This window comes from Cucurbita pepo, chromosome LG02, assembly GCF_002806865.2.
Source record: "Cucurbita pepo subsp. pepo cultivar mu-cu-16 chromosome LG02, ASM280686v2, whole genome shotgun sequence".
Lineage (NCBI taxonomy): Eukaryota > Viridiplantae > Streptophyta > Magnoliopsida > Cucurbitales > Cucurbitaceae > Cucurbita > Cucurbita pepo.
The window spans coordinates 9,305,481-9,332,715 of NC_036639.1; the positions used below are offsets into that span (position 1 = coordinate 9,305,481).

The 27,235-nt window shown below is 37.0% G+C and overlaps 4 protein-coding genes across 6 annotated transcripts in view; 2 read left to right on the top strand and 2 right to left on the bottom strand.

Annotated features, from left to right (window-relative positions):
- LOC111787822 (pectinesterase inhibitor-like) overlaps positions 1 to 15,960 on the top strand; it is a 20,938-nt gene extending 4,978 nt beyond the window's left edge. The window contains exon 3 of the mRNA XM_023667881.1: positions 15,390 to 15,960. Within this exon, the coding sequence (XP_023523649.1) occupies positions 15,396 to 15,872 (477 nt within the window). The 5' untranslated portion in view covers positions 15,390 to 15,395 and the 3' untranslated portion in view covers positions 15,873 to 15,960. The remainder of the gene's footprint in view (positions 1 to 15,389) is intronic.
- Positions 11,045 to 11,906, bottom strand: LOC111787821. Of its 3 annotated transcripts, none has more exons than XM_023667880.1 (2): positions 11,674 to 11,906; positions 11,045 to 11,511 (listed from the first exon to the last, which is right to left on the bottom strand). In XM_023667880.1, the coding sequence occupies exons 1-2, from the start codon at positions 11,865 to 11,867 to the stop codon at positions 11,478 to 11,480; spliced, it is 228 nt and encodes a 75-aa protein (XP_023523648.1). In that variant the 5' UTR covers positions 11,868 to 11,906; the 3' UTR covers positions 11,045 to 11,477. The 3 variants fall into 3 exon arrangements, with proteins under 3 accessions (XP_023523648.1, XP_023523647.1, XP_023523646.1); XM_023667879.1 differs by having other exon boundaries at positions 11,045 to 11,514; XM_023667878.1 differs by having other exon boundaries at positions 11,045 to 11,522.
- A 2,012-nt stretch (positions 15,961 to 17,972) lies between the features above and the next one.
- LOC111787622 (probable serine/threonine-protein kinase At1g54610) lies at positions 17,973 to 21,289 on the top strand. The gene is made up of 8 exons (XM_023667640.1): positions 17,973 to 18,446; positions 18,594 to 18,878; positions 19,042 to 19,359; positions 19,466 to 19,693; positions 19,829 to 19,929; positions 20,070 to 20,184; positions 20,383 to 20,646; positions 20,735 to 21,289. The coding sequence occupies exons 1-8, from the start codon at positions 17,973 to 17,975 to the stop codon at positions 20,882 to 20,884; spliced, it is 1,935 nt and encodes a 644-aa protein (XP_023523408.1). The 3' UTR covers positions 20,885 to 21,289.
- A 167-nt stretch (positions 21,290 to 21,456) lies between these two features.
- LOC111786288 lies at positions 21,457 to 23,476 on the bottom strand. Its single transcript, XM_023666604.1, has 5 exons — positions 23,316 to 23,476; positions 23,154 to 23,208; positions 22,578 to 22,679; positions 22,265 to 22,486; positions 21,457 to 21,790 (listed from the first exon to the last, which is right to left on the bottom strand). The coding sequence occupies exons 1-5, from the start codon at positions 23,402 to 23,404 to the stop codon at positions 21,638 to 21,640; spliced, it is 621 nt and encodes a 206-aa protein (XP_023522372.1). The 5' UTR covers positions 23,405 to 23,476; the 3' UTR covers positions 21,457 to 21,637.
- Between the last annotated feature and the right edge of the window lie 3,759 nt (positions 23,477 to 27,235).

Below are 27,235 nucleotides of genomic sequence, written 5' to 3' on the forward strand. Positions count from 1 at the left end.
TCATCTCATATTCAGCTAATGAATTCACCAAATTTAATGTGGAAGGCATAAAGAGTCGCTCTTTGTGAGCATTCAGACACTCGATAGGTCCCTCTTACATATAAAGCAGAACGAGGATGTTAAGGATTATTGGGAGCAGTAGTCCCACAGAGATGATCATGGGTTTAGAGGTAAGAAACACCATCTTCATTGGTATGAGACTTGCTACGGAAACAAAAAGCAAAGTCATGAGAGTTTATGCTAAAAGTGGACAATGTCAATAGAATCCCAATTCGACTTGGCGAGAAAAACAAGCTGATGTGAACCATCCGGATGATTGTCTTGAAGCTGGTGCATAACAAGCTGATTGTCTTGGTTATGGTCTTACGATGGAACCATCCGGATGATGAAGCCAGTTAAAAAAGAGAGGATAAAGAAAACAAAGAAGAAAAAAGAAAGAGAAAAGAAGAGGTTAGGGTTTTGGAAAGAAAGTTAAAGAAAACAATATTCCACCACTAGATTCGATGAATTGGAGTCATTTTTTACCAAGCTTTCTTCATGAAAATTGTTCATAACGTTTTGGTCTAATGATCTAGACTTTTGAATCACAAGAATGTGTTAAGAAAGACTTTTGAATCACAAGAATGTGTTAAGAAAGGTACGATAAAACAATTTTGAAAATTTAAAAATAACACAACATTAAAAGATAAAATCAAATATATTTATTATTTTGGAAGGATTGTTTGAGTATTAATATAAAATCGGGGACCAAGGTAGGAGATACCAAACAAACTATAGCCAAAATACCAAAAGAACTGACTCTCTGGAATGACCTTCCTCTATGGTCGCATAACTCCCGAATGCTTCCCACGTCAACCAATTAGCTGTTCACTTGAGAAAAAAAAGTAATATCTGGTGAGCATAAAAATAGTTGGTAAGTAGCCTATGAGTAGGCTTTTAAACATCCATGATCTAGTTAGTTACCATGAGCTTTAATTTGGACTCTAGGAAATTCATGCATAAGCTTCTACACCTAATATGGACTCTAAGAAGTTCATGCATAAGCTCATACACCTAATGCTCCGATAACTATCTAAGCTTTTAGATGGTGTAGAAGTTCTTAAGTCAGTTTTCGTGTGTATTACAAACCCAATAAAGGTTTGGAGGTTGTTCACCTAACCTAGTGTTGCACAATTACCTGAACGACCTAACTCAGTTTTACGGTAAACAAACTTGTATGATCTTCTTATTTAGCAGCTTATATTGATTAGGAAGTGAATCATTGGTATCCTAAGTTGAAGAGGAGCAACCTCAACAAACCTGTTGACATGAAAGACGATATGGCGTCATGAGACCTGAATATCATTTGTGCAAGCTTAGCTAGCAACCCCTCCACAAGACCATAACATCACACTGAAGTGGGGGAGCAACCTCCTGTGTTGACTAACTACCGAGTTTACCTATATGGTCCATAGCACTTGTGACGAGTTTATGGAACTAAGGTCTCGTTTAGAGATCCCTAACTATTTCTAAATTCGATAAGGCACTAACGAAATTGAGACAAGCTTGACATCAGTGAGTTGTACTACAAGAAATTGGAAATGGTCATGACTTTGGTGATATCATTCACGACTACTAATAGGATTCTTCTTATTGCCATGGTGGTAAACTGGATGCTTTAAGAGCTAGTGTGTCACACGATGAACTTTGCAGAACGCTCAACTCGATCTCGGCTTACATACACCCGAATAACAAAAATCAACTAGCATCTCCACCTGAGTTGTTGTATTACCTCTTGTTCTTCCTTCTTTTGAAATTCAAGGCCTTCTTCTACCATGAACTCGCCTCTGCTGTGTTATTCCAGTATCATCTTTCACTTCAACTCTCAATGTCTCGTTGAAGCTTAACATATTGCTTTTGCAACCCATTAAATCAAACAATAAACACAACTCAAATAACAGATTTTCTCAGTAAAATTTTTCACTCAATATTAAATTAAAAAAAAATACAGTATCGAATCCTAAAGAACTCTTCTAATTAAATCTTTGGCCAAGTTGCCGATTGGCTAGAAATGCTCAATTGGCGTATGGCAGTTAACCACAAGGTCAGCGGATCAAGCCCTCCTTCTAGCGATTTTGCGACCATTTGAATAACATGGTTTGTTATTTGTTGGTTTTTAGTACCATTTTATATTTTTTATATTTGCGGAGGAACTTTGTAAGACAGGCTCTTGGTTATAATGATTGGCTACCACCCGAATTTAGTGAAATTTCTTTGTTAATTTTTAGTACCATTTTATATTTGCCTAGACTCTGTAGTTTTGTAGTGTGAGATAAATACACTTATAAACACTTTGGTTATAGTGATTGGCTACCACCCGAATGTAGTTGAATTTCTTCGCTCTTTGTTTAATTTATATTTGTGGATGTGTGAGTATGATTGATCTTGTTCCCACTTCCGCTATAACAATTTGTATTAGAGCATTTTGGTTGTGGCATTAGGGTACCACAATTAGTATCAACAGAGCCAGGTTTCGACATTTGGGGTATTGTGAAAGATTTAATCTCATCAACCACTAAAAGTGCTCAAACTTAGCATCAATGGCCGAAGATAAGTTTCTCATTGCAAACTTGCTTATTTGTTTTCAGAATTTGTTTTTGGAAAACATACTTTCAAGAATTGTGATTATCTCCATCCATTCAAATTTTATTGGGTAACTCAATTTAATCTTGAACTTGCTTAACTTGATATAAAAAAAAATTTCCTGCATGGAGATTTGGAAGAAGAAATATGACAGTGAAAGACTTAACCTCATCGACCACCGGACATGCTCAAACTCAGCATCAATTGTCAAAGATAAGTTTCTCATTGTAAGCTTGCTTATTTGTTTTGAGAATTTGTTTTTGGAAATCATGCTTTCAAGAATTGTGAATATCTCCATCCATTCAAATTTGGTTGGTTTTCGTCCCTCAATTTAATCTTGAGCTTGCTAACTTGACATAAAAATTGTTTTCTTGCCTGGAGATTTGAAAGAAGAAATATATATGACACAGTGAGTTGGTTTTCGAGTAGTGTAGATTGAAGAAATCTTTGTATAGGTTGAAACAACCACCTCGTCAATGGTATATGAATTTTGATCACTTCATGGTGGAGCATAAGTACACTCATAGTCAATTTGACAATTGTGTGGTTTGTTTATCTATTTGATCTTGTATGTTGATGATATGTCAATTGCTTCCGAGAGACAAGTGGAGATTGATAAGTAACAATCAATTAGTGGTTATCTGTCTACTATAGCTTGTGGAACTATTTGTTGGCATTCAACATTATTGTCTGCTATTGCATTGTCTACCACTGAAGCAGAGCATATGACAGTCACTATAGCTTTTAAAGAACCTAGATGCATGGTTTGGTGACTTAGTTATTTCTAACGAATAAATAGAAGTGTTTTGTGATAGCCAGAGTGCTATTTGTTTTTCGAATGTACCAAGTCCATCATGCTCGTATCAAACATATTGATGTCCGATTTCATTTTGTTCGAGAATTGTTGATGAAGGGGACATTTGTTTATTGAAAATTGGAACTGCTAATAATCTTGCGGATACGTTGACAAAGGTAGTTACTCGTGAAAAGTTCCAGCATTACTTGGATCCGATCAACATTGGAGGGAAGAAGTAGTTAATCAACATTGGAGGGAATAAGTAGTTAGTTGACTTGGTGGCAGCCAAATAAGTTCTATTCTTGCAGATCTTCTGACAAGGTGGAGATTGTTGAAGACTTGGTTCATTAATACTTTTGGTACATTTCCCACTTTGATTCATGAATCTATTGGATTCATTTGGTTTATCTCCCATATTGGTACATTATCTCATATTGGTACTTGAATGATCTTGATTTATGTAGGCTAGTGTTGCTTTGATTCATGCATGAAATTAGTATTGCTATGTTTATATAAAAGTTTGTCTAACATTGTTTTAAGACGTGGAGTCATTGTCATTTTGTATTCACGAGAGGCAATTGGGAAGAACTTTGTAACAGAGAATTTGTAGTGTGAGAGTGTGAGATACACTTGTAAATACTTTGGTTAGTGATTGGCTATCACCCGTGGATGTAGGGAAATTTCTTACTTCCGAACTATGTAAATCTTTGTGTCTCTTTGTTTAATTTATATTTGTGGGTGTGTGAGTACGATCAATCTTGCCTCCGCTTCCGTCAGAACAATTGATACCAAAGAATTTTGTTGTGGCATTTTTACAAATGGTTTACAATCTCAATCATTCTTAAAACTAATATAAGGGTAGACTTATTGAATCACAATCTACCCCCTTTGGGGTCTAGCGTCCTCGTTGGCACGAAGAGGTTTTCGTACCCTTATAATGAATGTTTGGTTCCCCTCTCTAACCGATGTGAGATCTCACAATCTACCTCATTGGTACAAAGAGGTTTCCACAAGACATGCTTGGTTCCCGTCTCCAACCAATGTGGGATCTCACAATTCACCTTGATGGCGCAGAGAGATTTCTACACCTTTATAAGGAATGTTTGGTTCTCCTCTTCAATCGATGTAGGATCTCAAACTCCACCCCCCTTGTGACCCAGCGTTCTCGTTGACATAGAGGAGTTTCCACACCTTTATAAGGAATGTATGGTTCCCCTTTCCAACTGATGTGCCATCTCACAATCCACCCCCTCAGGGGCCCAGCATCCTCGCTGGCACACCGCCTGGTGCGTGACTCTGATACCATTTCTAACAGCCCAAACCCACAACTAGTAGATATTGTCCTCTTTAACTCGTTACGTATCACCGTCAATCTCATGGTTTTAAAACGCGTCTGTTACGGAGAGGTTTCCACACCTTTATAAGGAATGTTTCGTTCTACTCTCCAACCGATGTAGAATCTCACCATTGTACACCAAACTTTATCCATATACCATAAACCCATTAGATTATTTCTTGAACATGATCCACCCATTTGTCAACTACATATGGTTCAAAATTACATTAATAACCTTAGATTTATCATATAAAAATTGTGTTAAATTGCATACAAAATAATCAAAATTATTATTAAAAATAAAATAATTAACTACGAGATTTTATGGCATAAACCCAATCGATCAGATAAGTTACGGGTGTACATGGGTCGGGTTGGATTGAGTTGGGTTGGGTTGAGAGAATTTTTTGGAACAACCCAAAAGTTCGGGTTGGTTGGATTGGTAACCCAACCTAACCCGAAAATTTTCACAACCTAACCTTTATTGGATTCGGAACCTAACCCTTTATTGGATTCAGGTTGTTCCATTTGTTAAAAAGAAAAAAATATATATATAGTTGTGAATAATTGCATGGATATTATGACCTACAACTTTAAATTGTTATCACATATAAACTTTTAGTTGTGCAATAAATTCAAAACTCCTTTGCACCAGAAGTTGTGATGCTATCACCTAAAATAATTACTACCTACCCAACCCACCCTCTACTGCAGGAATATTATCACCAGTCAACATGCAAATGATATGCAATGAATCAATTCAAAAATCATTCAACAAAATACCTAAAATGATATTACATACATATTAAACTTTTAAAAACACCGACTTATCGGATTTGAATCAGCGACTCAAGGATGGCTTTGGGATTCTTCAACCACTATAGTCTTCCACTCTACCAACTAAGCTAAGGTCAGACTTGTATAAGAATCATATACCATATAAACAAAATCGACAAAATTAATATATATATAAAAAAACTAAATTAATAAAAATATCTATAAGCCGTTAAGAATTTCAATAATACATACATATTAACCTTTCAAAAACTCCAACATCATTTTGGTCGTGGCATTTATACAACATTTGGAACCTCCCATTGAAATTTTTTTGCTTTCATAAAGAACTTGATTCGTATTGGGTTTTACAATTTGAAACCCACTTAGATCCAAACATATGATTTCTTAAAGTGCCTTCAATGTATTTGAATACATATGCGTAGGTGCCAAATTCTCATACATATGATGGATGATACAAGAGCTTTAATCCCTTTTTGAAGAATTTGTGCAAGAATCAGGTTTGACACACACATAGGCTTTGGGCCATGTGTAGCCTATGTGTCGGGGTGGTTGTCCTTTGCTTTGCACCTATATGACTAGTTGCTTCACTATGGATACTAAAGTTATTCAATGTATAATATGACTAGATTTATTCTGCCATATACTTGGGATTACTAGATAAATAGTATGCATACACATAATAATCCTATGCCACATAGCATTAAGCTCTAAGAACCACGGCTGAAGGCGCAACTGATGTCAATGTCGACGAGGAAATTAGAGAATCTTATAGTAATATTTTTCCAACTCAACCTCGAACAATTAAACTTTTTTTTTTTAATCATACTTCTTCCGTTCTTGAACTTTTCGATAGGAACAATCTAACTCTACAATGATATGATATTATTCATTTTGAGTATCTGCTCGTCCACTTTCTTCTTTATTTTATTATTATTTTAAAAATAGTATTTTTGAAATACATACTCATGGTTTTTCCTTTAATTAGTTAACATTAGGCGCTAACAGTTTTGAATACTTATGCCTTATTTTATTATATTGAAGGTGAGAACATCCTGTGTAGCACGAATACGTCGTAAATTGCCTCGACATGCCTCTGACACGATCAACTTTGCAAGCCCCTCAAATCCGGTCTCTACTTACATGGACCCGAATTACGAAAATCAACCAGCATCTCCACTGGAGCCGTTGTTCTTCCTTCTTTTGGAATGCAAGGCCTCCTTGTACCATGAACTTGCCTCTGCTAATTTTTGTTCTTATCCGACCATGTGTTGCAATTGTCATCCTAGCATCATCATCTTTCACTTCAAATCTCAGTGTCCCATTGAAGCTTACCAATGCTGCTTTTGACCCCGAATAAAATTAAATATTAAATTAATTAATTAAAATAAAAGATGCAACTAGCTGGAATATCTCAATTGGTTAGAGTGTGTGACGGTTAGGGTTCAAGCCCTCCTTTTAAGGAAATCTATTTATTTATTTTTTTGTAAAATGAACTTGGCTTCGGCTACATCATTAATTGGGATTCTTTCTTCTTGGAATCTGTAATAGCTTCGTAGGTAAAAGGATTAAAACCTTTGATTTCTTTGTTCGTCATGTATGTGAAGAGTTAAGCTCAACCAATCTAACTATTTTTCCACTTTAGTGCGGATAATTGGAGTAGTCTTCGTCGTCCATTACACCCATGATCGAGCCTGAAGGAGGAGTTGTGAGATCCCACATTGGTTCGGGAGGAGAACGAAACACCTGCTACAAGGGTGTGGAAACATCTCCCTAAAAAATACGTTTTAAATACTTAGAAGGGAAGCTCAAAAGAAAAGCAGAAAGAGAACAGTATCTACTAGCAGTGGCCTGGGTGGTTGCTTAATATGTTGGTTCCAAGTGAAACTACTAAATAGTTAACAATTTAATGAGATTTGAGAGTTAAATGAATCACGGTCATAATTTATTATGGAGAAACTAATTTGGGATACAATTACAAAACTAAATACAGAAGATTCAAAATAGGAATATGAGTAACACTTTAGAATGAACCGTTTATGACCAAGCATCTCTCAAATGCTCCCTACCCGGATTGTCAACCTACAAATATCTAAAAAAAAAAAGAAGAAAAGGGATAAGTAAAAAAAAAACTCAGCAACCAATCTACTCATAGGCTCGCATCCTCATCCTAATAGGTATCCATGGACTTTTCTCCAGGCTCTAATAAGTTTAAGCCCGGTCTCTACTACTATTTGAGCATCTGAAGTGCTTCAAAGTTCTATGTGGTTATCTAGTTGCTCATGGACTTATTCTGGGTTCGAGGAAGTGGTCTCCTAATTCTAGTGTTGTGAGTTTAGGGGTGATAAATTTCATCTTTAGGGTAAAAAAAACTTTTAAAGTTTTGATTGGACAGTAATATGTCTTCTAGTCTAACATCATTTATGGGAGGTTAGTTGGCGGACCCTCCCACAAAGCCATAAAGTCACCAACCTTTGGGGGAAGCGACCCTTGTGTGCTGGCCAACTATTGGATTAACCTACTTGATCCCATGCACCCATCTCAAGAATGGGTTTACACCTCAGTGATATTGTTCAAGAGACCTTTGACCGTTTTCACAAAGTCGAGACACCTAATTACAATACTTTAACTAGTACGGAATCAGATTGGAAACTCGACGGTATGGGTACTAGAGTGGAAACGGTAGCGGAGACTCCATTTACACTGTACATATTGCTAACAACCTATAAAGTTACATTTGTTATTTTTAGATGTTGTGGAAGTCTAATTTACGGTTGATTCTCGAATTGATTGAATAATTTGTCCAAATCATAAACGTCCAACGAATGGATTGAATTGTAAGGTGGAGCATCGTGCAAAACTAATGTTGAGAGCCAAGAGAGTCAAAATCAATGTAAGGTGGAGCCCTTGAGAAGAAAGTTTAGAAAATTTGTTAGTACTTTCACGAGAATAGTCTGAGAGTGTTTGTTGGTTAAATGGGTTAGCTTGGGACATTTTATTAGACTAAACCCAATTGCTCATGTTTTACCTATTTTTCGTTAAAACAACTTTTATTAAACAATGAACCCAACCATAAATTTTTTAGCTTGGGTGGGTTCCGATCATTTATTCAAATTTTTGTTTTAATAAGAATAAAATGTTAATTCATAAAACACCTACTTATTTATTTTCAAACATTTAATTAAAATTTACCAAGAGCGGACGAGCTAAGGAAGAAATTTATCCAAAAATGTCATAATACCTTATGGATCCGTTACCCAGGATGGTAGTGAACATATGCCTAAGCGAAGAAGGGGTACTTTTGACAAAATATGTGAGATATGAAATAATATAGTACACCAAGAAATGCTTCATTTGCCAACAGCGCAAAGTTGAAAACGCCAAGATCTCAGGACTCCTCGAACCCTTGCTAGTGGTGACAAGACCTTGGAAAAGTGTGTCACTAGCCTTCCTTACACACATCCCAAAGGTTGGCAAACATGAAGTTAGGTCATCGTAGACTGATTCTTGAAATATATCGTGTTCGTACTCATGCTCAAGATATGTTCAATCGAATTGGCTGACCAACTATTCTTCAAACATATTTATCAAGACGTTTTGGACGTAGTAATTCGAGTTCTTGGGGACAACTTTGAACATCTCCTCGAGTTACCATCTCTAGACCGATGGATAGACTGAACGATTCAACTCTTTGCTGAAAGAATATTTAGACACTTCGTTGAGGCATTTCAAAAAAAAAATTGGATGCATGGTCCAATTCTGCTTTATTTGCCAAACTAGTTTATCAATTAGGAGGAACCCCTTTGAAAATGTGAGTCATCCCTATGCCATATCATTAACCATCTCGGGAAGACTCCTCAAGCCTAAAACTTCACAAATGGAAGCCGACGACAAATATAACTTAGGCTTACTTAGAAAGAAATTTCAACCACACGAAAAAATGGCAAACAGGAAGAATCGTCCCATCTCATTTTAAGTAGAAGACCAAGGACTCATCAAGTTGATTCTAGAACAGATCAATCTCTCCGGCACAAAGGACTAGAGGCTTGTCTAAAAGAAGAAAGAAAAAAAGAAAAAAAAAAAGAAAAAAAGAAAAGAAAGAAAAGAAAAAAGAAGAAGAAGAAGTTAAATTTTACACGGTGGCATTGCCCACGGATGAAAATTTAAACAGTAATCCATGTGAGCAATCTAAAGCCTTACCTCCCCAATCTAAACTAGGACGGCCGCAATATCATTGTAAAACCTAGATTAGACCTTAAACAGAAAGACAACAAAGAAGTCAAAGTGATCCTAGCTGACAGAGTTGAGAAAGTTAGAAGGTCTATCCAGAGTGTTCAAGAATTTTTTGTCAGATGGAAAAACCTCCCAATATAGAAAACAAATTGAGCGCCAAAAATCTAGACTCCGCCATGACCCACATAGCGAATTTTGAACTTAGTTGGTTGACAAGGGCATCAACCAATGAGGTGGGGGAGGATCTCACTGTCATTCTTGTCTAGGACATATTGCTCATGGCCGCATGCTCTTGACATGCCAAAACCTTTCTACTTACTTTCATGTCGTATTACTTTCTTATTACATTTTCTGTTTTATGATCATTTGACAAAATCATGTTTACTCCTGTCAAACCCGAACCGCATCAAAATGTACTATACTGGGAACCAAGTAGTCATCAAACCTTTCTCAACCAAGTATTGTAAGTGCTCTTGACTTTCACAATTCTTTCTTTCAAACTCACTTTCAATGATTTTTTTCGTCCACATTTTCTAAAACTTTTTTCCTCAAACTGTGGCCCGAGGCCCGACTGTATGTTCAGATTGTCCTCAAAATACGATTTTTACGCAATGGACTTGTATTACCAAATCACACACCTATTGCCACATGTGTAGATATTAATATTTTGAGAATACGTATTAGTCTTACAGCTAATGACAGATGGTTAACGATGGTTGTGATAGGTGGTTTTGCTAGAATAGGCAATAATAAGGTCACTTTTTTAGTAAATGATGCCGAGAAGGCTACTGATATTAATCCACAAGAAGCTTAATAAACTCTTGAAATAGCAGAAGCTAACTTGAGGAAAGCTTCATGTAAGAGACAAACAATGGAGACACTGGATTAAAATAAGTGTCGCACAATCGTCGTTCTGTTGTCAAAAAGAGTGCGATTCATTTTAGCCAAAGTTAATTACGACCTCATAATCCAATTAAACTTTAAGGGTCATAAATTTTGTGCCTTTAGTATTTATTTTAACTCACAGTAAAAAGAAAATAAAAAAATACCTCTAGCTAAAAATATGCAGTGTCACAAAAGTATTTTAAATAACTATTTTTTGGGTTCCACCTATCCGAGGAAAATAAAAGTCCCACATGGGCATCGTCTAATTCAGAGAATGATCATGGTTTATAATCGAAGAATACTATCTGAATTGGTATGAGGTCTCTTGGAGCACACAACAAAGTCATGAGAGTTTATGATCAAAGTGGACAATATCATACCATTGTGAAGATCTGTTTTAAATTATAATTCAATAAAAACTTTATAAATTATAGGAGTTGAATAATAATGGAGATTAAAACATATATTTAGAGTACTACATAAATTTCAGTGAACAGTTAATGCATACGTCTCTCCTGTATCTTCTGTTGTATCTTCTGTTTGAACAATGAAATCCCCACTAAAACAATACCAGTGCCAATAGAAAACGCAAGAACAGTGACGGCCCGGGGTATCATCGGCTCCGGCGTATAAGCTTTTACCGATGACACATAAGACGAGAGCATGCTGCCTAATGCGAAGAACAAAGTGTAGTACAGATATTTCCTCGAAAGTGAGGGTGTGTCGCTTGGCAACTCATTCAACAGCACTGTGAATTGCAACATTGAAACTATCATGCACACTGTTACGCCAACGATGAATGTGGTGAACTCAACTGGGAATTTTGTGGCCATTATCGATGTCCCTGCTACAATACTTGTGGGCACCCAATTTAGTCACAAAAAAAAATTAACATTAATTACGGTATTTTTCAATTTTATTCATAGTTATTAATAGAGCATACATCTGATGAGTATTTATAAGATTTTTTTTTTTTTTTCTAACTCTTCCCTCTATTGTTACATACCTCGAGTTCTTATCATCTTGTTGCCAGACACCACCGGGAGGGCTCACCCCGGCTTGGAAAGCAACGGTTGCCATGAATGTTACTACTACCAACAGATACTCTCTATCTCTCTTCTGCCAAGTCTCCTCCTTGTTCTGATCTTCTCTACCATTTCCAATTTGGTTGGGAGCTTCTTCCTCAAGCCTACTTGCCATGGCTGAGCTGATTGATCTTTGTGGTGTAAATACGACCAAGTTATAGAGTTTGGTACTAGAATAAGAAACATTAATTATAGATATTGTTTAAGGACATTGTGGCTGTTGTTTACCCATTGGTCTGATATTTAATTTGTGGATGCTATTCATTTGCTGGTCAATAAAGATATGGAAGCCCTTCAATTGAAGAAGAAATAGGAATTATAAATATATTATTATTATTATTATTGTGATCGAGTTTGGTTCAATTTAATTGTAATTTATGCATTTAGTTCGCTTCAAAATTTGAGAAGACTGATACGTACCTCTAAAAGATCTGGGAATAGTAAGAGACTGATAGGCCAAAAGGGTTTACGTCTCGTAAGATAGACAATTTGTTGCGGCAAGCCCGCCTATGCATACCATAGGATGAGAAAATTTGGAAAGATATTATAACTGAAGTCCGTATAATACTTATACGTTCTACCCTAAAAGTATCCCTAAAAGTATGAAGATGAATGAAGGCTTAAAGACTAGTTACCAATGGCAAGAAATGAAGAATAATTGAGCGTGTAGGTCACGGTCTTACTTTTCAATAGATAAATATATCTGCAAGGAAGGAAGAATAATTGAGTGGGTAGGTCAATGTCTGACTTTTCAATACGTAAATAAATCGACTATTGACTATATCTTGGATTTTTCAAACACCAAGCATAATTTCACAATCATTTGGGTCATTTGAAGATAGGTGGACCAAGACAACTCACTTCATTCGTAGAAAAATCACATACCAAGTGGACAGGTAGACTCAGTTGTATGTTAACGAGATAGTCCATCTACCTGGTATTCCAATTTTCAGAAAGTGAGATTAGGAAACAAGGTTCACCTTGCACTTCTAAAAGGGTCTACATAAGGTGTTGGGCATGTAACTCAGGTTAAGTATGACTTTTCATCCACATACGGATGGATAAATTGAGAGGCTGAACTAGATTCTAGAGGACATGTTGAGGACTGTGTTATAGACTTTGCTGGTTGTTGGGATGAACACTTGTACACAATGGAGTATGCTTATAATAATAGCTACATGTGACTATGTAGATGGCACCCTTAGAGACTCTATACAAGTGTAAGTGTCAAACTTCTATATTCTAGGAAGAGGTAGGTGAGCAACAACTTCAAGGGCCGGAGTTGGTTTGAATTATTAACGCAGCAGTGCAAAAAATCAATTAAAGAATACTGAAGGCACGGAGCGTGCAAAAACACTACGAAAACACTCGTAGAAAGGAACTTGAGTTTGTTATGGGTGATCATGTCTTTCCCAAAGTTACACAAGATTTGTAAGTCTCTTTGAGATCCTAAAAAAAAAATAGGACTAGTGACGTACAGATTGGCACTACCACCTACACTTGCCACCGTGTAAGAGTTATGAGTTTTTTAGCTACTATTTTTTAGAGAGAAGGTACTTAACAATTGGAGTTCCATTCAAGGTCAAAGAACCGTAAGTTTTAAGAAACTGCCCCTACTTTAAATGTGTTTATCTTTTTTTTTTTACCCTAAATGAAATTGAATGAAATTAACTTTGTTGGATTTAAAAACTTCGAATTTTTTTTAAGAAGCCAATCGAGTTTTGTAGAAAAATATATAGAAATTGAAAGAAATTAGGAAAAATTGAAAATTTTGGGTGCACGTGCATTGGGGTGGATTAAAACTAAGCGCTCATGGAGGTGGAAGGACATGTGCCGACCCTACGTTAATTGAAGGAAAATAAATGAGGCAATATTTTGCGAGACTTGAAGGTGTGCTTTCGGAGTACACATGCCACGCCAAGAAAAAATAAGAAAATACTAATGCCTTACGTTCACCTAGACTCAAAGCTAAGAACACTTGTGTCGTGAGTGGGATGCGTGTCAAGTAGTGAATTTTTTTGGGAGTTTATGTTAACTTATGCTTAATTAAGGGTAAGCAATGACTGGCCGAGGTATTTGCATGTGAGCCCGTTGCGAGTGGAATTGCGCATAGAAGCCTTTCCAATCACGCATGGGGCACGTGAGGGTGCATGGAAGGTGATCTTTTGACTATTCTACTCCATACTAAGCCCAAAATGACTAGAATTATGACTATCTAGTAGAACTTTTAGAGATTTGGAGCACCGAAAATGACATGCTAGAAGAGTGAGTTGTCTTTCTACCCAACACATCGGCCACTAATGTTAGCTTTATATGGGTGATAAAGGATTCTTGGTATCATAATCCTTCGCAAACTCCAACTATCTCCTTTGTCCCATGTTCAACTCTTTCTATCTGAATAAGATACTTGAGGCTCTTATGGTTAGTAAATACGTGTACCTTGTAACGTCGCCATATTTTTAACGTGAACACCATATTTGCTAACAACAAATTAAGGGTTAGGTAGTTACGGGCATATTTCTTAAGCTATTAGGAGCTGTATACAATCATTTTTTCATCAACGTCAACACGCAACCCCAATCCTTTTCTCGAGGCATCGTTGTACACCATGCTTGAACCATAAAATAGTGCTAGTACTAGCCCATACACCAAAAACACCTTAAGCTCTTGAAAAAAGCTATTTATGTGTCATAAAGAAAGACAAGTCCTAAAAAAAAAAAACCTTATGGAGTAGTTTGCTCATTCCAAAAAATTTCTAAGTCACATAATTTCTAAGTCTGTGACTGAAGTTGGTCTCCGTTATCTCATGATTGCCTCTAACAAACTTGCAGGAAATTGTGGGTTGAGGTTGGTCTCCGTTATCTCGTGATTCCGCCAAAATGTTACATGATTACTAACTTCTCAACATCCAATGATTTTAACCCTCGAGCTTATTGACTTACTAACTTCTCAATACATGATTCCCACATCCTTTATTTTAACCAATTCGAGTTTATTGACTCACATTTCTCACGTCAAAACACGTAATAATGGTAAGGACTACTTTTCGTGATGCCAACAAAAAAACATTGGCAAAACAAATATTTATCCACGTATTAGCATTATTCATATACTATATATTCTTTAGGTTATTTATTGAACCGGATCTTCTTTTATNATACGATCTTCTTTTATGTCAACAACATATTGTTGAATATTACATTAATGACCTTGATTTTTTTTTTTTTGTAAAATAAATATTATTAGTTTAAGCAGAGAAGAACGGTTATAATCTTACTAAGAAGAGAGTAAAGTTATGACTCTCATGTGTAGTCAGTCGAGGTTAACACGAGAGTGGCACATGGAGCAAGACCGTGTATTGTCTAAAAAAGTGCATGATAACTAAGCCAAGTTTGTGATTGGGTTTAGAGAGAAAAAAGCTTAACCTATTCTGTCTATTTTTGTTCGTTTTTCTTTTAATAGCGTTTTACTTAAAATTCTAACGTGAAAGCTATTAAAAGGAATATGTGTGAGTGTATAAATATGTGAACCCTCCCTACGGATTAATTGAGCAAAACAGACAGAAAAATCAAAATAAAAAATGGCATCTTCTAGTTTTCTTGCCGTCTTTAGGATTGTCCTTTTAGTACTGATCTTCAATGGGATGGTGCCCATGCAAGCGGCTTCCCAAGATGACATCGTTTCCACCATCTGCAAGAAAACTAGAAACACTTCTTTTTGCTTTAACGTGTTGAAATCTGCTGGCACTACAGACCTAAAAGGGCTGGCCACCTTCACCCTCAACCTCGCCCACGACAAGGTTGCTAAAACTCGTGCCCTCGCCCAGTCCCTGGCGTCCAAGGCAGCCGATCCCAAGCTTAAAGAGCGATATGCCACCTGTGCTGAACAGTATGACGATGCCGCCGGCGACATCGAGGATGGGAAGAACGACTTGGGGGAAGGTGACTACAATGGCGTCAACATTAAGGCGTCTGCAGCCATGACGGAGGCCGGCGACTGTCTGGACAGCTTCACGCAGCCGCCGAAGGACCCATCGGCGCTGTCTGGCAACGGGAAGACTGTGGAAGATATTTGTAGTATCATCTTGGTTATAGCCAATCTTCTTCTTGGGCGTGCCTAATTCATTTTTCTTCAACCTTTCTTCATTTTATCCTACAAACCTCTGTACTTAGAATGCCATGAATTAATAATATGTCTGTTTTGATTCCTATAAATTTGGACACCGACTCCTTCACATTTTTAACCTAAATCTAATATGACTCGATAACCTGACTAATCTAGGGTCACTCGATAACTCTTACTGCTCTCCAATTTTAAAGGTCACAGGTTCTAGTTCGTGAGTCAATAGCTGCATATAATTTCTTCTTAATGAGTTTTAGGCCCATTTTCTTTTCTTCTCCAATTTTTATTATTCGGTAACTCTTTTGGTTTTGAGCACTTCTACACAAATAATCTTTGGCCTCCATATTATGTGTGCAAGGCCGGAATCGAATTTCAACTCTTCCTCCGAATATGAACTTCATAAACTCGAATTGGGGGATGTGATCTAGCCATTTTGAACCCTCGAGGTCTGGAGAAAACTTATTAGAAACGTTTCTATGAAGGTGGAGGAATCGTTTTGGGCTCAATTGGTGGAGTGTAGTGTAGCTCCCAAATTTTCACAAAAATCATGACTAGAAAATCTATAAATGAATTGTTTTAAAGCTTCTACCGACCTTGAAAACTCTAAAACCAACTTGATTTTCAAGTTTTTTTTGTCGGATAAATATTTGAGGATTCGGAATATCACACATTGATCAATCAAAGAGAGATTCAACAACTAAAAGAAAGATTGATTCTTTGGGATCCTTCCTTTCTTCAAACAATTCCCTAAATGACCAATTCCCTAAATGCTTTTCTGGATATTCCTCAATGTCCTTCACGGAACGTGAGAAGCCGCTTCTAGAAGAAATTGAAGAATTTTTTTCTAGAAGAAATTGAAGAATTACTTCATATGGGTTCGAATCCTATTGAGAGGTTCACTAGGTTCACTAGAGACTCATTTTAGATCCCAACGAATTCATAAATGTAGAAGTTTAAAAGCAACTAAAATGTCTTGTTTTTCTTCTAATTTTTAAAGTTTTTAAATAGTAAATCTATTTAAAAAAAAAAAATTAAACACACAAAATATGAATATTTAAAAAAAAAAATATAAAATAATTCAAAGCATTAAATAAAAAAATTGAAAATTTAGAAGTTTTAAAGGTAAAAGAGAAATTTGTAATTGAAATGATTTAAAAAAAAAAAAAATGTAAAATTCAGTTAGATGATGAAAAGGAAAGGGTAGAAATAGAATATGAATGTTCTAAGAATAGAGAGGCAGCCATTAGAATCAGTTAAAAGAATTCGCCATTTTTGCAAGGACTAACGATTTGAGCACGACAGTACTGCAATGCACGTCTTGCGGCAGTCGCGCACCCAGAGAAGGAAAACCAATCTTCGGTTCTTCTTCCTCACTGTCTATGGAAGGTTTGAACAATCCTTTTCTATTGTTTTGTTTCCAATATCTACTTATCATCCCTTCCGATTCAATTTCTGTTTTCATCTTTCATAAAACACAAGGAGAAATAAAGGAAACACAGAGCTCTGGTGGTAACCTACCCGCTCTGTCAATCCCCAAACATGCCTGCTCCTTCGCGTTTATAGGATCTCATCACTACCCACTCAACTCTCCCTCCCTTTTCCTAATCACATTCAGCTTCAACATTCTACATTCCACTTTCCCTTTTCCTTTTCCTTTTTTTTTTTTTTTTTTTCTCTTCCTATTTTCCTTCTCTTCTATTTTCTCCTCAACGATTGCAATATTAATCTCTCCTTTTCTCTTTCTCTGGGTTCTTTTGATCTGAGGTTTTAATGTTCTTGTGTTATCTCTAGAATCGGTAGGCTCTTTGTTTGTTTCTTGCGGATTGAGTGCCTGATTTTTCCTTCCCGTATATTTGTCATTTGAATTTCTCGGAAATTAGGTTGAGAATTCTGGGATTTATGGTTGGTTCAATCTGCAATTTGTTGGAAATTATGCGAAGGGATTGAGGATTATTTTGAGTGTTGAAGAATTAGGAGATTGATGAAACGGGTTTGAGTGTTTTGACAGAGAGGGGAAACTTTGGGGTTTCCCAGGAAATGAAGGCTTATCAATGGTAGAAAACGTTTGTGAATAAACGTTGGGAAAATTTGGGGAAGTATGGGCTGCATTTGCTCAAGAGATTCCTCAGGACCAGAAGATAGCAGTCAGAAAGAGTCTAGAACGGGAAAAGATGTGAACAAATCATCAGTTCAATTGGTTGCTCCTTCTCCCTCTAAAGGAGAGGATTTGTTGTCAGAGATTAAGTTGTCAAGGCAGGCATCTAAAGCAAATGGAGGTTCTGTTCATAAAGCAAAGGCCAATGGAGGTTCTGTTCATAAAACAAAGGCCAATGGAGGGTCTGTCCATCGAGCAAGGGAGGACGATGAATCCATTAAGCCTGCAAAAGCAAAAGCAGATAATACTTCGGCAGCTGGAAGAAAGCCCGACATTTTTAGGTTAGCTAGCTTGTCTAAAGTTGCAGAAGCTGAATATGTGATGGCTGGATGGCCTTCATGGTTAGCTTCTGTTGCTGGAGAAGCCATTAAAGGGTGGGTTCCCCGCCGGATTGACTCCTTTGAGAAGTTAGAAAAAGTTCGTTCCACTCATTTTGTTCTCTTTTTGACTTAAATTCTTTAGAATCATATGACTCTAATGCTTCTTATTTGTATCTATTGAACAGCATGTGTCTTTCATATCGAAATGTGTCAATCATCTCATTGTGTTCTTTCTTATATGCAGATTGGACAGGGAACTTACAGCAGTGTATATAAAGCCCGAGACCTTGAAACTGGAAAAACTGTGGCATTGAAAAAAGTGAGATTTGTAAATATGGATCGAGAAAGTGTCCGTTTTATGGCCAGGGAAATCTATATTTTGCGTAAACTTGATCATCCAAATGTTATGAAGCTTGAGGGTTTAGTTACTTCCAAAATGTCGGGTAGCTTGCACCTTGTTTTCGAGTACATGGACCATGACCTTGCAGGCCTTGCTTCAGCTCCTGGACATAAGTTTTCTGAGGCTCAGGTATTTCCTAAGCTTCTCTATAGCATTTCAACTCGAACCATTATGAAAATGAATGCTTATTCAAACTGAGCTATTGAGCCATCGAACTGACCATGATGTTTGATATCTGAAGGAACTGATAACTGAAACCATTGATATTGATATGTGTTGTTATATGCTGCAGATTAAATGTTATGTGCAACAATTGATGCAAGGACTCGAACACTGTCATAGTCGAGGAATTCTGCACCGAGATATCAAAGGTTCAAATCTTCTCATTGACGATAATGGTGTGCTCAAGATTGGAGACTTTGGTCTAGCTACCTGTTTTCAACCTGATCAAAAGCAGCCATTGACCAGTCGGGTGGTGACATTGTGGTACAGGGCACCTGAGCTTTTGCTTGGTGCTACTGAATATGGACCCGCCATAGATCTCTGGAGCTGTGGCTGTATCGTTGCTGAACTATTTGCTGGAAAGCCTATTATGCCGGGAAGAACAGAGGTTTTTATCAACGAAACTCTTTTTCGTGTAATCTTTAGGAAAATAAGAGAAAACAATAGATCACTACAAGAATCATTTGGAAGTTAAATTGTGGATTTCTTATCAGGTGGAACAAATGCACAAAATTTTTAAGCTCTGTGGTTCACCGTCTGAGGAGTTCTGGCGGAGAACAAAGTTGCCACTTTCAACCAGCTTCAAACCTCAACACCGTTATAAAAGCTGCATTTCTGAAACATTCAAAAGTTTCCCTCCTCCAGCTCTGGCTCTTGTTAATAAACTACTTGCTATTGAACCAGAGCACAGAGGATCCGCTACCGAAGTTCTCAGAAGTGAGGTATTTTCAGTTTCCTTTTGTATGTTTAAGAGTTAGGACCTTGTGCATTAACCCGCTTCACTATTGTCTTCTCCTGGCTAGAGTTGAAATAAAAAGTGCTTCTTTTTTATGTGTTCTTTCTTGTGAATTTTGCAGTTTTTCAGAACAGAACCTCTCCCTTGTGACCCTTCAAGCTTACCAAAATATCCTCCAAGCAAGGAATTCGATGCAAAGCTCCGGAATGAAGAAGAAAGAAAGTATGGATAATCGTTTCTCTATTGGTCTTCATTTGAGTTTTTGTTTAGTTTTCTTTTTCGTTATATTTTGCCAAACATACTTAAGGCTACTAGTTACCTTTTGGGGCTATCATTATAGATACAACTTTACTTAATTTCAGGAGAAAAGCAGAAGCTGTGAAGGGACATCATCCCGAATCAGTAAGAAGGGGCTTGAGAGACAACAAGGCTGCTCCGACTCCCGAGTTCAACACTCAAGGAGACTATACGATTAAGGTATATGTCACAAATTGGAAACTACTTGTCCTTGAGTTTATGATGACATTTGGGAGTGTACTTTTTAATAAAATTGTGAAAAAAAAACACTTTTATAGCTTCTCATGAAACCAAACACATTGTGTTTGTATAAAAAATAGTTTTGAAAAAAGCAGTATTCACTCAAGAACATACCTTTCTGATGGACAAAAACTGCAGGTACACCCGATTGCTAAAAAGATGAGTATGAAATACAACCCTCAAGAGGACGGTGAGCCTCCTCGAGTTGCTCAGAGTCGGTACACCCACTCAACATCTATGGTGCACCCGACTATTGCAAGTTCATGGTGTAAGCCCACCGGGGCATCAAGAAATTGTGCAGATTTGAGGACACAGAAATCTCAGATGCATCAGACAGTGGGCGATTCGGCAACCTCTTCGCTTACGAAGGAGGACGGAGTGTGTACTAAAGATTCTGGAATGGTATGAACACAAGTCTCTTTCTCATTCTATTAGAACCATAAAACTGTATTTTAGTCCCTGAATCCTACTTTGAACATGTGACATGTAGGGATATGTGCAAAAGAACAGAATACATTACTCGGGACCGTTAGTGCCTGCAGGAGGAAGCATTATTGAAGACATGCTGAAAGAGCATGAGAGACAAATCCAGCAGGCTTTTAGAAAGGCGAAGACGAATAAGAGTTATGATGAGCTTTAAAAGAATCCAAGCAAGTTTGGTAGAGCATCATCAAAGGTAGAAGAAGGCTGTGGTCTCTCAAACTGTGAGTGCTGCACTTTTGTGTGTAAAGAAGAATGAACCATGAAATATTAATAGTAGCGTTGTATATAATATAAGAAGCTACAATAAGGTTTGAAAATTAAATATACCCCAAAAGTAGAAGAGAAGAGAAGAGAAGAGAAGAGAAGAGAAGAGAAGAGGTAATTGTTGATAAGGGTCACAGGGGAGGGAGGGGGGATACATAGAAAGAGGATTGATTGTGTAGTTGTTGCCACAATACTTAGGGTGGGGAATTTGTTTGTTGTAAAGAGTGAGTGAGTGAGGGAAAGGGCTTCATATCATAACATCATTCAATTAATACCTAATTTTACACATCTTTTCCTACTTTCTTTCTTTTCATTAGCTCTTCCCATGTTTGAATCTCTGTTCTTTTTACTTAGTATGCATTTTTTCTTCTAAAACTTACATTACAGATGGTCTCTACGTGGACTAAATAAATTTAGATAGAATTATTAGAAACCTGTTGGGGTTAGCTCTTCAATTTGTTAAGAGTTGTAGCAAATTGGATGCAGAATGCATAAATTTTGTCCAATTTAAAGTTTAATTACATTACTGGGTTGAAATTTTTACTCCACTACAATACAACACCAGAAAAATGGTTGCTACAAAGAACTCCCTAGCCTAGCCCCTTTTGGATGGCAAGGGAGCACAGAAAAGTGCTGCAAAGATTGCCTATTCCTGTCCAGGTCGTCTCTGCGCACCTCCTCGCCAGTAGCCCCATTTACTCAGTCCACATTCTGATAGAAATTTGTCGTAATCCTGATCCAGTTTTCTGTAAGCATGTGACAGATCTTCAACTGAGATCTGTTGTTCTTCTGAAGGGCTCTGCAAAAGAAGAACTACAATGAGTATAGAATGATTTTTAAGGGTATTGTTTTGAAATCATCAAGCATATTTTCTATAATGATTTCGACATATGATGTATTTTTATAATTTATGAAGTTCATTTAAACACTCTTAGTAACATATTTCTGCATTGTTCCTTTTCTTGTTCACCCCACCCATGTGCAGATCCAGTGTTGTTATCTGAAGATAGTTTGCCATTTTGGCAGCATTATACACTGATTGGAACAAAAAAGATGGGCAAACAAGAAGAAAGCGAAGTGGGTGGCCAGTGAACTCCATTAGGAATAGACAAAAATGAATGATCAGCTGGAAAAGCCTTGGGGAGTTGGGTACTCAAAGAAATGAAAGCAACAATTCAACAACTCTACCAGTTCTCAATTCTCCTCCCGTTTCACATTGCAAGTAAAACCATTCCTTACAGTAAGAGTAGGAGCAAAAAGTTATATTACTTACAGTAGAATATATGGAGGACTCAGAATCCAAACCATCCAATTCCCTTATCTCTCGAAGAGCAGATCTCCAATGGCCGCTTCTGAAGTTGTGACGTTCTCCCTCTGGTTCCTTAACAGGTTTAAGCCTCGACGTTCCGAAAACTCTAGCATAAGAGGCACCAATTATGCATTTGGCACAAAATACTATCAGGGGAACCAAAACTACCAAACTAGTGGTTCTAGCCTGTCAAAGAAAAAAGCAGAGAACAGATAAGTTTGTATAAATATGTGTAGATTAGATATAGCTCTGCATCTGGTGAGAAAAAGAAACTTACAGGAGGTAGTCGGGGGCAGGCAAGCGTGAAATGCATTTGATATTTACGAAGTCCATTCAAAGAACTCTGAAGCTTTTCTTGCAATTGATATCTATCTCTAAACTGCAGTGATAATGTAAAACATAATAAGAAAGAAGGCAAGAACAAGCATAGATTATATGATAATTCATTCTGGAACTGATAAAACTGTCACTAAGCTAATCAGGATAAACATGATTAATTACTCAATACTTCATTGATGCGATATCTTCTTCTAAACGAAATGGAAATCAGAACTGGACCCTTGTGGCCATATATACAAAAATTCCTCTTACGCGTACCTCACGAACGCAATGAATCAACAAAAAGTTAAGTGAGTTTGTCAATTCTTCAAGTAATACTGATACTTCCATCACCGAATTTAGAAATTATGAACCCAACTCATGGAAACTGAGTTGAAATTCATATGGGGTTTGAAATTTTTGAGGATCTGAACATTCAGTAACTAGTTTGCAGTACAATTTAGGCTATAGAAACAATTCAAACATGGGGATGGAGTAATTAGAAGCAAAAGCACTTGAATGGAGAGAAACATACCAGCGCAATGGCTCTGAAGTGATTCTTCAAGGATGTTTTGGCGTTGGCCCAATTTCTATTGGAGGGAAGGGAGAAAAGCGAAGCAAGTTGTGTAAGATTTCTCAGAAAAAGAAAGAAAAGGGTGTCGGTGATGGGTTGTGAGATAAGGGAATGGCGAAATACCTGTGAGGAGTTAGAAGAGAAGGGAGAATTGGTTGTGGGAGAAGAGGAGAACGGACTACTCCATTTCTCTGCCCGACCTTCACTTCCATCACACGAACCCTTCAAATTTCGCCATGCCTATTGCCTATTGCCTATTGCCTATTGCCTATTGCCTATTGCCTGATTACCCTCTTGGTTGCCTGCAACTTTAGGAAATTTCTACAACAAACCCATCCCCGACTGAGGCCTACTGATTACCCTCTTCGGCCCACCATCCAACCTGTGCTTCGACCTACAACTTGTGACCCATCCACAGAGCGTTCAACCCAGTAAGGTCCCGCGGTTTCATCGACTGCCCTTAGTGGCCTAGGCCCATGGAAACGAGGTCCACCCCATGCACCAAATGAGATGTTCAGCTAAGCACGTGACCCACAAAGCAATAGGCCCAAGCTACCCTCCAGACCCTCGTCGAGCGAGCGTTTAGCTTATTTGAGTCGACAACTCAATTGGGGTGCACATAGGACTCGAACGCATAGTCAGCTTCCAGTCGACTCACTGCAGCCATGTAGCTCATGATTTGATTCGATAACTTAATTCAACTCGATTCGGTGATATTAGCTTAGTTATCAAGTTCTTTTTAAGTAATCAATGCAAAACTATGTCAATATGGATGATTTTTTTTTTTTGGGTAATTAATTATATTTATGTAATAATTTAAAATTAGAAAGAAAAAATAAAATAAAAGATCAGTTGATAAGGTGGGGATTTGGACTCCACTTAGAAGGGTGGTCCATTGGTTTACTAGGTTAGAACACTTGCTTCCTTTCATCCTATTTGGGTGGTTGAAAGCCCGTGGAGAATACATTTTCCCTGATGGTTCTAGATCAACTATGATCCCTCTCGGTTTTATAAACTCAGCCTTTCTTACTAGTTTCAACTCTTCGAACATGTTTATATGACTATATTTTAGCTAATTTAAATTATTTAAAGTTGAATGCAAAATTAAGTGAACTACGACTATATTTTAGCTAATTTAAATTATATTAAACTTAAGTGCAAAATTAAGTGAACCAACTTTCGTAGTATAATTCTAAGTTATGACTGTGAGACTTCTTAGATAGAATTAAATTTGAAGAAGTAGCGCTAAGTTAACGTCAAGGGAGCACAGTGACTTCAGCTTAGAGCAACCATGTAAGTAGCTCTATTAGTAGCTTAATTGAATGAATTGTATTATGTACGATGATGCATGTCCCGTGGCCCCTGCAAGTGTCATATATATAAATGATATGTTAAGCTATGCTATGTTGCTTGATGCTATATTATAATATGCTATGTTACGTTATGTCATGTCATGTTATGCTATATTATACTATGATAAGCTATGTCATGTATAAAAGTTATGTTATATTGTGATCCCGTGTTGTATGAAGTTGTTATGAAATCGATAATCATAAACCTTCATAGGCCATGCCATGAAAGTTATGCTATGTATCACATAATGTACTGGAATTATGTAACCATAATTCATAGGCTTATTATATTATAGATAAATGGAGGTTTGTCTTGCATTACACATTATGCAATTTTTATAAGATATGGGGACCTCATACATATTTGTGTCTCATATGCATCAAGATACTTCCCTAATATGATGAGTACAAACACATACCATACGACTTATGATTATGACATTTATGTTCGCCATGATGTTTGCAGGTCCTTCTCCTCCGTGGTGTTCGACAATAACCCGTTAGCGAGTGCTAGCCCGACGAGCGGACCCAAGGGGTGTGCAAGCCCGCCTAGTAGGCCCATGCTCGCATGCTTAAGCCATGTGTAAAGAAGTACTACACATCCAACCTTGCTTGAACTAGAAAGTTGCCTAAGGGCATGCTTTGATGTTTTATAAGGAAAGGTCTCAACATGCTGCACGTGTTTGTATTTTCCGACCAATAGTGGAGTTATTGAGTATTTCTTAAAATACAACATCCATGTACTACTCTTACATTTCAGGTAAAGGTAAGACAGGCATGTATGGACGACAACATCGTGATGAAGACCATGAAACTAGGTTAGGTTAGTTGCATTTTGTCTATTTTGTAGCCCTCATGTTAGATTAATGCCTTGTTTGATTTTTTTTTTTTTTTTTTTAAATTTAAATTTCAAGTTATTGATTTCCGTTTTAAAACTTTGATTAATAACATTTAAGTCCAGATATCATTTTTGAAATATTTTAAATGAACTTATCACGGCCTTGTAGTGGAGGCCATTGATCGAAGGTAGGAGAGTTGCATTTACGTTTAAATTTTATCCTTTAAATTCGATTAGGGCGTTTTCGTTCCTTCGNTTGCTCTATTTCCATGATGTTTACTTTTTTTTTTTTTTTCATGGCTTACACCAACAAGTTAATAGGCATTTTTGAACCACATATGTCACAAAACTATAGTAAGCACCAAATTTGATATCAATACTCAACCCTCAGATCTTATCACATACACGTTCAAATTAGGGATTTGAATTTCATATCTATCCTACACATTCAACATTCACCCTCTTTCTCTCCTTATGTCGGTTGATATTTCTTGAATAAAAACGTCGAGAAAAAATGAGTTGTCATTTCCAAATTATTACCTACTAAGATTGCATCAAAATTAAGGCTCAATTTTCATCCTTGGTCGGTGACCAAAAGGGGAAAGGAAACAAAAGACCATACACTCTAGCACGTCTCCTTTCCTTTTGAGAAAAAAAAATTGTCTTTTATTGATGCTAAACTTCAATTACTCCACTAAGTTTAATTAACCAAATGTTGTGGAAGTATCAAGAGTGGAGTCGAGTATAAATAGGAAGATGAATGTGATAATTTGAACAACAAACAAAAGAAGAGAGAAAGGTGTGTAATTATGGGGAAGAAGTTGATGTTTTTTGGTCTTCTTCTCATCTGCGTTGTATCCATTTCTGAGTCAGCTGGTAAGCCGTTTGATTGAAAATATGTTTGTTTTAATGTGATGGTTGAAGGTTTTGTTAATTTGTGCAGTTCCATCAAAGACTTGCCGAGATAGTTTTCATTCATCGGGAGTATGTATGGGATGGATTGGACTGTCGGAATGCTACAGTGAATCAATGGCAAGGCATGGGGATATCCCACCCAGGAGTTGCGAGTGCATTCCAACGGGTGAGCAGTCTCGCATTTGCCGCTGTGATCTTTTCTGTACCTAAATCTTCTATCTGCTTTTGTTTTGGAATCATGTCATCTTGCTGTTCTTGTTAGTAGTCAGTACTTTTGTTTCGGTAGCAGAAAATTTCAATAAACTGTTGTTTGTGAGATTATTTTTAAATGGGGATCCAGGAACTTGATACAAAATAATAGACAATAAACTCTAATACATAACGACTCACACTACCGGATAACTCTCAACTCTAGAACTCTCTTCCACTTCGATCAGTAATTATATGTCACTTTAAAAACTAAGGTAATATTTGGTGAGTATAAACATAGTAATTTGCTTCTCGTCTCTAATAACATCATTGATCTAATAAGTTAAAATGGGCTTTTATTTGGGCTTTTAGGAAGTTTAGGCCTAGGTTCTATAGTTATCTGAGCTTCTAGGAGGCCTCGAAGTTCCAAGCGGTTTTCATGCTCACCATAAACCCAACCAAGGTCTGGACGTCATTATCTTACTTACATCAAACTCAATCGGGGTATGGGAGTTGTTCACCAATTCTAGTGTCGTGGGTCTTCTAGACGACTTATAAGAGTTTTTGGGTGAACCAACTTTTTGTTCTTAGACTTACATTGCCTTAGAAGTGTATCATTGATATCCTGAATCTTGAAGGCTCTACCTTATTGTAAGGACCCAAAAGAAAAAAAAGAAAAAAAAGAAAAAGAAAAAGAAAAAAAAGAGAATTAAAAAACGTATGAAGAAATTACGATCTTCGCGTATCTT